Here is a 10,239-nt window from a genome sequence, read left to right on the forward strand (position 1 = left end):
AACAATTTTTGAAAAAAATATTTACAGTTTACAACAATTTACAGTCGGCTAATCCATGTATGTGCTACGGAAACCATTTAAAAATGTATCCTTTAACTTGACAAGATACAAGAGAAAAAAGAAGTCACCTATTTAACAATTCTCGTTAGGAAAATGTATCTCCAAAACCGATGCAGTGCCTAGAATAAATAGAGATCTATGTCATATTTAGTCATGATTGCGATGATTGAGGTTTTTTCAACATGAAGTTATTTGCTGAGGGCCTGCTCATTGCATAAGTCATATTTAACCCTCTAAGCATTGGTGCTATAAACCAAGAGATTGCTTCAGTTTAGTCAAATCATATACTAGGATAGACTAGGTAAGTAATCTCAACCTGCTCGGCCCTGAATGAGAATTTAGTAGAACTTGAAAATTTAAAGCTGGTAGGCCTTGTGGACCTAAAAATCTATTCGGTCTCAGTTTCTTGAGGTCATTGAGTAGCCTGTCGATACGAAAAAAATGAAAAATAAAAAAATTACCTCGAGTCAGGAGCTACAATGCTACACTCTGGGGGCATGTTAACTCACGGTAATGTGTGTGGCACTGTAGCTGCCTGGCTGATCTAGCTGTTTTTTTTTTTCTGTACCGACAGTACTTGGTGACCTTGATGGCCGAAATTCTTCTTTAAACGGCCACACCTTATACTCAACAGGTGACATGCCTCAAGATTATAACAGACATCACACTGCAGGGTGACACACCAAAGGCAAAACTGTGAAGAAGGAAGTTCATTTTTTCTGCACTACAATGGTGTCTGAACAACCCTCCATTCCAGCAAGCACTGGTGTATAGCAAATTACATAACCTGAAACTCATGGCCAACTACCTGGTCAGTCATGGTATGTTTGATAATCATGCAAATTAAAGTAAGAGAAACACATTTCTGAAAACAGCACAATATGTTGCCTTTATTACATGTGTCATCAGAGAAAAAAACAGGCCAGAAAGTAAATACAACAAAAATATAAATTAATGCAGGTTAAGATGCAAAAGACAAAAAAAAAAAAAAAAATAGCATAATTATTACAGTAGGCTCAGGATCTGCTGTAGGAAAGAGAGTGTGTGTGTGTGTAAGTTATGTTAAGCATGTAGATGTGTCTTCTTTCATCATCACAACACCATTCCTCCACCCATAATCTCCATCCGCTGTTTAAAGCAGGGATATGACAGACAGAGAGAGAGAGAGGAGAGAGAGAGAGAGAGAGACGTGATCAAATTACTTGTGACAACCTGTAAGAGCATAGTTTTAAGAACATTAGAATGTAAATGAGGAAAATAAAAATAAAACAGAATCCTACCTGGGGCGGTTCTATGAAGGCCAACCAATCAGACGAGTGTGTCGGCAGGAGCCCCATTGACTGACACTTATAGATGGCCAATGCAGCACCCAGCAGGTTTCCTACGAGATACACCAGACCTTGCAACCACTGCTGACTAGAGCTCTCCAGCAGCTTAAAGGCTAAGCAGGAAGAAAGTAAAGAAAGAAAGAAAGAAAGAAAGAAAGAAAGACATAGTTGAACATGCTATTTATAGGATGCCATTTATAGAATATAGAATGCCATCTCTTAAATACTGAAAACCTACTGTACATAACAATCTTTAGATACTTAGACATTTTTTGTGCAATTTCTCACAATTTCTTGTTAGACCGTGACAATCCTGATAGACATTAGCATTAGCCATATTGACAACAACATTAATAACAGCCATGTGGAGGTGAGCTTAGAACCAGATTCACTGGCAGAGATGTAGCCAGACAATGCTACTGATGTCTGCAGTCCTACTCTGCTTCATTTGAAATCTAATCAGCCTTATGAGCACTTTAAAGGAGAAATCCAGCGATTATTCTCTGTTTCTCGAGGTCACAGAGTACTGTCGATACGAAAAAGCCCGAACAACGATCGGTTTTTATTTAGCTTGAGTTGCTGCAGCCAGCAGCTAAAGCAGCTAGGCAGTTACAGCGCTACACTCTGAGGGCATGTTCATGAGCCCTCATGTTCATGCTCCTTTAAATCGGCCAATGTGGATTATGACTAAATGGCATTAATGGGTGTGATGCTAGCTAGGCCAGCACTCACTGGCAGAGATGGCCATGAGGGCTTGGATGGGCCTCCAGGCCATCATGCACACCATCATGATGGGGAAGATGGAGATGGTGTTCCCAGACATGTACATGATGAACAGGTTCATGGGGATCTGCTTCAGTGGGCCCAGGGCCACATCCCAGCACCTCTGCACAGAGAGAAAGGGAGAAAGAGAGAGAGATGTAGACAGGAAGAGAAGTATAGAAAGAGGCAGAAAAGAACAGAGGACAGAAGTGATTTGGGGGGAAGAGAGAGAGAGAGTGTAAAAAAAACAGGTGAGAGATAGAAGGGAGAGAAAGGGGAAGGTGAAACATTCGTCATTAGATCAAATTACGGACATGTTTAAAAAAACACACACACATTATCTCTACATGACACATAGAATTACATGTTAATTTCAGGATGCTATGAATCTAACGCACGTATACACCATTACAAAACCACTCTGGTTGTTACCTTTTCCACTAAGTTGCGGTCTGTCTCCTGGACACTGGTGTCAGGAACGGGCTTGTCGGAGTAGCCAATGGGGTACATGGCATCCCCCTGGCCACCCTGCCGGTCACGACTCCTGAAGAAGATCAATGTCAGAGCATAAGCAGGACAGGACGTATTAATGGGCCATTTATAAAACAGAGAGTGTCTGAAGGTTAAATTCAACATGTAATGAAGTGTACTGAAGAAAGGTTTCTATTTCTGTGGTCTTGTAGCAGTGACCCCTTTCTGCAAACACTTAGTTTTCCTATCCAGTGTACAACGTTTAGGTCTTTTTTTCCCGCCACCTCTGACAATAAAAGCGGACAAAAGCGTCTGCTAAATTAACCGTAAATGTAAATAAAAAGCCTCTTCCCAGAGAGCTTGGGCCTCACCGCATGTTGCCGAGGCTAAGCTCTAGAGCCCATTTCATCCTCCGGGCCCCAGCTCCACCTCTCGTAGACAACGCCCCTCCGCCCTGTCCACCTGGAGATGACATGACCTTCACTCACTCAGCCAGTCAAGGGAACCTACTAGACCTGGATGATAGCAGATGGAGAGGAAACGTGAGTTTGAGTCGGTCCACCGTACACAACAATCACACACGATCCATGAAATAAATGGTTTAGTCTTTTTCATGAATATATGACAATATATAGGCTATATATCGCAATGGCAATGGTATATAGGCCTATAATATGTTAGCTGGATAAAACTGTAATGATTGTCCACATTTGACATCATATCAGCACTCACAATCTAACCTCATAATCATTGTGGTGCTTCGTTGTTTTTAAGGGTGTCATTAACAAATAACAGAGGATGCCACCTTGCTGACTAACGATCAAGTAAGCAATTAACGTTAACGTTTTTAACCATACTAGCGCTAGCTAGCTAAAAGCTTGGGTGCGCTAACTGACAACCCTTCAAAACGGTGACGTTATTAAGACGTAACACTGTAAACTCAACTTTATCCAACTAATTATCTACGTACATTCCCACCACTAACACTTACTTTATTCAACAGATGTGGCTTGAGAAAGTTAGTGTTCACCGACAGCTGAGAACACACTTATTGTATGTGTAAATATCGTAGAGGAACCCACTACAGTGCGACTGTCCTTTTCCCTTTGACGCAGAGTGATGACGTAGGACAGCACTTCCTCTGCTTATTTGCTGTTCCCCAACAAATATGGTGCCAACTGTTTTTCTTTTGCTGCTTCATCGGTTTTCTTTCTGAATGATAGTCTATGCTACTGTGAAATGTTTGAATGACGAGACACAAAAGTATTGGAAATAAACATAGGACTTTATGTCAAGTAGAATATACAGAAACATTTGTAAACACAATAATAATAATAATAATAAAAAAGTGCCATTTTTAATATACTCCATTGCCTTTAAACAAACAACAACAGTGCACAAATATCATGTTCATTTTAGTTTTGTGATTTACAAATTACAAATGCTTGAATTTTATCTCAAAATAAATACAAAAATATAACAAGGCTGCAGGCTTATGCTATTACTGCTTGTAACTATATACAAACTGATCTGAAGGAATGTGCAAAAAGGGAATTGTACTGCAACACTGGAACTGGCCTTGTGTTTATAACTGAAACTCACACCACTGCAGATAGGTGAGGCAAACTTTTCAGCGTAGCACATTTTAAGGCAGAGATGGAATGGTGTTTGTTTTTTTGTTTGTTTGTTTGTGTATGAGTCTCTGCATCTGTGTTTGCCTGTGTATTCATTTCACAGGTCACGTCGGATCTGTCCACAGTGGCACAAACACATAAGTGTGTGTTTGTGTGTCAGCATCACTTGTAGAGGCTGATCTGGGGGCAGTGGTACAGACACATGTAAGAGTCGCAGAGCAGCCGACGGACGGTGTCACGCAGGGAGGCGGGGTCCAGCCTGCTCAACTCCTCTTCGGATAGGCTGAGGTAGCGGCCTACCTCTGGACACGACCTCACTTGAGGCACATTGAAGCCATTCTCCCCACCTGGAGGAGGACAGAGGTGATGTGAATACCCGCAAATACACACACACAAACACACACACACACACACACACACACACAAAAAAAACATAAACAAACACTAACAAATGTCTATGAAATCATACAACAAGTAACTACAGGTTTGACAGAGAAAAACAGTGACTGTCCTCAAAACAGTATTACAACAATATCAACAAATGCACTCAATGTTTTCGTCTCTATGACTTGCCTAGGTGTAAAACAATAATTTAGCATTTTATTGTCATTTTACAATTGCAGAATTGTATTTGTAAAAAAAATCATTTAATTTCTCAGGCGATCACCAACTCATTAATGGGTAGGACACTCCTGAAATGTCAGGATCTATGATGCCATAAAAGGCCACTCACAGATACACTTTTTTTCACCTCAGGTGCTCAACTTGTATTGCGCAACTTGTAACACCCAACCGGGTCGACAATGTTTGTGCTGGCTAAAAAGTCTTCCATGAGGTGTGTGGCATATAGGCTTTGTAACGTAGGTCTTCAAACAGATCGGGTTGCTATGTCTGTTCAACTTTGAAACATTTATACTTTTTAAACTATTAAAGAAAAACTTTTTAAAAATCCCCATAGACTTAACATTGCCGATTGTGACATCATAATACGGCCATTAAGCAATTAGAATCCTATGGCAGGTGTTCAGGCCACCTGCAGCCTCAGGCTTTAAGCATACAATCTGGGTCAATTAAGACTACACATCCTATTCAACTGTTTCCTCTGCCCAAAATTGTTTCAAAATAAAAGTCCTCACTACAATAATCCACTGTTAAACAATGTAACCCATTAAACTACTGAACTTTTTACATTCAACTTTTAAACGGTCTACTTTTAAACTATTAAACTATCTATCTATTAAACTAGCTGTCTATCAACAACGTTTAAACTATATACATTCAACTTTTAAACAGTCTACTTTTAAACTATTATTAAACTATCTATTAAACTAGCTGTCTATCAACAACTTTTAACTTGTCATCAACTATGTCAACACTTGTCATCAACTATGACTCCTACCCACTGTAGCTAGTTAGCATGGTTAACATAGTTAGCATGTTAAAAATGCTAACAATGCTAGCAATGCTAACAAAACTGATAAAAATGATTAGCTAGGTTAGCTAAGTCATATGGTTAGCATACTTAGCATGTTAGCATTGTTAGCCTGTATAAAAACGCATTGGGCTCCCTCAAAATTCCACGGCACACCTCTTTGCCTCACGGCACACCAGTTGAGAACCACTGTCCTATCAAAATGGTACAACTGACCATTGCCACGTGCATTACGTTTAGATGAGCAAGGTGCAAGGCGATAACCTGACTCTAGCCAGATGAATTTCGTTCCGCTAGCTCCACCTAGCTTCACTCACATCCATCTGGGACCTCTTCCATTAACAGTGATTTCTGCACCAGAATTTATGGTACAGCCAATCAGGAGTTTCATAGATGTGACATAGCGTAGAAGCGACTGTGAGACTGTTATCAGCGTCACGGGTTGGCTTCGATGTGAGTGGTTTAAGTAGCACGTCAATAGATGACGGACAAGTGGCTTATTCAATCATATGCAAGCATTTTTTGATTAGGCCCAGCCTTCTGAAGCAACACTCCAATGGATTGGTCCCAGATGGATGAGTGGAGCTAGGCGGAACGAAATTCATCTGGCGAGAGTCAGGTTAGCAAGGCGAGGCCCACAAAGTAAAAAATAGTTCAAATGATGAAGTCACGTTTTCTTTTTCAACAATGGGTCGTTGTTTATCTGCCTGCCTTAGGTGAGTCAGGTGAAAATAGCGTGTCCGTGTGAGAGCCGCCTTAGACTCAAGTATGTTTTGGCCATCTCACCCTCCCTGTCGGCCATGCTGTCGAAGAAGAGCCAGTCGGTGGGCAGCGGTCCGTGGCGCACGAAGCTGACGTAGTGGCTCGTTTCAATGCAGGTGACGGCGAAGAGCTCCAGCCGCTGCCGGCTGCCACCCAGTGGCCCCTCCCACTGTTCCGCCCAGGGGCCCTCGGGGGCCCGCACACGCTCAGAGTGGTGCGACGCGCGCTTCTTATGCGTGTGCACCTGCCCGGGACACACAGGGAGGGTGAAAAGGTCAGTGTGTGTGTGTGTGTGTGGCAATGGCAATCTAGTATGACTCTAGTAAGGCCGTTTTAGTGGTATGTGTTTGTTTGTGTGAATGTGTTGATCTGCAGTAGGAAAGCATGTATACAGCTATTATACACAAATATTTAGCTCTCTATGTCTATAACTACCTACTCCGGAAGAGGGGCTTCATTCAGTTTATCAAGTATAGAGAAATAGTACAAATGGGGGCAGCCATTGCAGATGGCACAGCTATAGACTCAGCAATTTGGATGGGTGCTGTACATAGCTTATTCAGTGGAGAGTTCCAGAAAATTAGGCACTCCCCGAGGTATGCTGTGTGTGTGTGTGTGTGTACCTGTGTATTGCAGGTGTGGCAGAACTGTTTGAGGCGGCCAGGCGTGATGTCCTGGTCCTCATAGCATTGCAGACACTCCCAATGGGCCAGCGACTGGCAGATGCTACACTGCCGCAGAGCTAAAGACACACACACACACACACACACACACACACACACACACACACACACACACACACACACACACACAGCTGGATTTACAATCTACACATTCTATTTGACACAAAAGGGGCCTGTGCTTTAACACCACCCATAATGGCTTTAGTTCATGTACAAGACATTTTTCATGTTGTCGTGCACTTTGCTGGAGCCCCTCTTCAACACAGATGTTTCATTCAAAATGACTGAACAGAAAGGATTTACTGGGTGTAGTCCCTTCACTTGGTGAGCATCAGCTGAGCTGTGGATGATTGTGCAACTAATGAATGTGCAACCCACATAAATTCATCACATCCTCACAACTCAAACCACCTTTAAGCTGCTTACTCATCTTCTAAGGTGTACAGTGTGTTCCTGCAATGGCCGAGTGAGGAATGAGGATATATATATACACACACATACCACTATGTAATATTGATGGTATAAAATGGGTATGGGGGGCACTGTGTCACAGTGGCTGGCTACAGCGCTCATAACACATTATAACATAACACCCAAGTGCCCACAGTGACCCAGGTTCGAGTCCGGCCCAGGTAATTTCCTGATTCCACCCCTTTTCTCTCTCCCACTTGCTTTTTGTCACTCACTTCACTGTCCTATCAGATTAAAGGCATAAAAGCCCCAAAAAATATATTTGAAAGATAGAATGTACGAGTATGTCATCAGTGGCTATGTAGATGCTTACTCTCGTCCAGAAGGTCTGTGATGTCCAGGGTTAGTGATGGCAGGATGGCGTCGAACATCTTGAAGTCCTTCCCAAACCTGGGCATGAGCAGAGGCAGACAGGAGGGAGCCTGGAGAGAAACAGGGGAGGTGAGCCGTGGCTTCAACACGATATAAAAATAAACAAACATAACAAAACTGGCCTACACTCAAACTGGTCTTTCAACTGCAAATTAGAACGATGCAAAAAATAGATTATCTTAGTTATTTCTCTAGAGAGGATGTTCAGAGTTTAAATCTGTCACAAGGTTATTTATCATGATGGATGATGAGCAATATGATATCCTTATCATATCATATCAGGAATTACAGCCAATAACACACTTGGGCTGTTCGAAAAACAAAACTCAATCATCCAATCAGATAGCGTTATTGGACAGGGACAGCGACACTCAGCCAATAAGAGTAAGAGTTACCTCAGCAAACTTGAGCCCTGAGTGGATGAAGGAGGCCTCCAGTAGCGCCTGCACACTGGCCACCCTCAGGTGACCGACTGGAGGGGAGAGAGGGATGGGGGAGAGAGGGCCCGGAGAGAGGGATGGAGAGAGAGCAGGAGAGGATGGAGAGGGGGCCGTGGAGGGAGGGAAGAGCTGGTAGAGGTGACACTCCTGAGGCTGATGGTTCATTGACCTGAGAAAGAAAGAAAGAAAGGAAGGGAGAAAGTGAGTGAGCAGGTCAGTGGGTGAGAGAGTGAGGGAGGGAGAAAATGAACGAGGGAGTGAGAGCGAGAGAGCACGAAAGAGTCATGGAAAAACACAGTAAGAGACGGTAGGAGAGCAGGGGTAAGGAAGAGGAAGCAAGACAGAAATGCACATAAAACAACATGTCACACAAAAACACATGGAATGTCCAAGCTCTTACTCATTATGAGATGGGAGGGGGGGGGGGGGGGGGGCAGACATAAACACCAAACAGGAAGAACAACGGAAAGACTCCAGCGATGAGGCAAGGTGAAGGTATGTGACAGTTCTGGATTACCTGATTCTCAGGAGAGGCTCCACCCGCAAGAGCTGGAAAAGCTTGTTGAGGAACTCCTCTGGGTCTGAAAGGAAAGCTGTGATTTTAACACACCTCGGGCCATAAACACACACGCCTAAACATACTAGGGCTTTGACTCCGAACTTCGTTATTCGAATATAATTCGATTATTTTAAAAATTAAAGATATTCGAACGAATTTTAGGGATCTCTTAATATTCGAACCTGTAGCCTATGGAAATATTTTTTTTGTAAATGTATTTGGTTGTAGCCTAAACGTTGTTTTCAATTCAGATTCCGAGGTTTTTTTCACGCCTTCTGAAGTGAAATCGCGAGCTCATTAGCAAGGCTATTATTGGCCATCTGGGCTCCTGTAGGTTAGCATCCTGGCTGGTTCGCGCTTAGTGAGCAGCTCCCACATAGACATTTTTATTTTAAACTTAACCTTCCTCTGATTTTAATCACCCTAGTTATCAATCAAAGCAAACAGGGAAAAGAAATGGCACAACAATCATTTAAAACACTCAAATAAATAAATGTGCAGATAAGTCTGAATGAAAAGCAGCACTGGTTGAAGCCTGGAAATATTGTAAACAAAGTAATGTTAGCTTAATTTGCTAGTTTATCATTTATCATATAGGTTAGACTGTTCAGTTTCCCCACGTGTGTTTAAATTTCAATTGAATACTTTTTCTCCTTGGGATAGGCCCGTTTAAGTCTTGGAAAATACTTTTCCATTTGCATTGAGATGATTAGAATTTAGCAGTCAATTTGAATGCAGTAGTTTTGAACAAATTCGTGCAGCGTGCTAATGATGCTAACCGGATTTAATAGCAATTTAGCCAGTCGTCTTGCACGATTAATGTTTGGATTACATGTGCATGTTGAGGAGGGATGCGCCTGTTGAGAGAGAGAGAGTGCACGGGGCAAGGAGAGTCTGTGTTGAGGTAACGTTAGGCCTACTTCTACCGCCTACTCTGGTAGAGTTTGACATACTACAATGCAAGATATATTTAGCCTATTTTATTTATGGACAACATAAGGCAGGAGGTGTGTGTTGCTTTTAATTATGAATGTTCTATCTAACGTATTTTTTATTGATATCGATTACATGTGCTATACATATCGCTATCGTTGTATCGCCCAGCCCTATGCTCAATAATAACAATTTTGACACACGCATTTACTCAGCCTTTCGTGCACGTAGTCTATTGACATTGACTGATACACTGCCCTCTGGTGGACAGAACAAATAGAACTTAAGTTTGATACCAATATCGGTCTTACGGAAGACATTTAATGGTTAAA

General features: G+C 42.2%; 2 protein-coding genes across 3 annotated transcripts in view; both read right to left on the reverse strand.

Annotated features, from left to right (window-relative positions):
• Positions 1 to 922: 922 nt before the first annotated feature.
• Positions 923 to 3,768, reverse strand: emc4 (ER membrane protein complex subunit 4). The gene is made up of 6 exons (XM_042069357.1): positions 3,613 to 3,768; positions 2,993 to 3,136; positions 2,583 to 2,694; positions 2,121 to 2,274; positions 1,341 to 1,501; positions 923 to 1,188 (listed from the first exon to the last, which is right to left on the reverse strand). Exons 2-6 carry the CDS (start codon positions 3,094 to 3,096, stop codon positions 1,153 to 1,155), a joined length of 567 nt encoding a protein of 188 aa, XP_041925291.1. The 5' UTR covers positions 3,097 to 3,136; positions 3,613 to 3,768; the 3' UTR covers positions 923 to 1,152.
• Positions 3,769 to 3,949: 181 nt separating this feature from the next.
• Positions 3,950 to 10,239, reverse strand: part of si:cabz01101003.1 (ubiquitin carboxyl-terminal hydrolase CYLD) — a 14,718-nt gene continuing 8,428 nt past the window's right edge. Inside the window, exons 11-16 of one of the 2 annotated variants that reach the window (XM_042069177.1) lie at positions 8,933 to 8,996; positions 8,371 to 8,584; positions 7,917 to 8,025; positions 7,073 to 7,191; positions 6,474 to 6,693; positions 3,950 to 4,602 (exon numbers count right to left, since the gene is read on the reverse strand). In XM_042069177.1, coding sequence (XP_041925111.1) covers positions 4,418 to 4,602; positions 6,474 to 6,693; positions 7,073 to 7,191; positions 7,917 to 8,025; positions 8,371 to 8,584; positions 8,933 to 8,996 — 911 coding nt within the window. In that variant the 3' untranslated portion in view covers positions 3,950 to 4,417. The remainder of the gene's footprint in view (positions 4,603 to 6,473; positions 6,694 to 7,072; positions 7,192 to 7,916; positions 8,026 to 8,370; positions 8,585 to 8,932; positions 8,997 to 10,239) is intronic. The other variant, XM_042069178.1, reaches the window with a different exon arrangement.

This window comes from Alosa sapidissima, chromosome 18, assembly GCF_018492685.1.
Source record: "Alosa sapidissima isolate fAloSap1 chromosome 18, fAloSap1.pri, whole genome shotgun sequence".
Lineage (NCBI taxonomy): Eukaryota > Metazoa > Chordata > Actinopteri > Clupeiformes > Clupeidae > Alosa > Alosa sapidissima.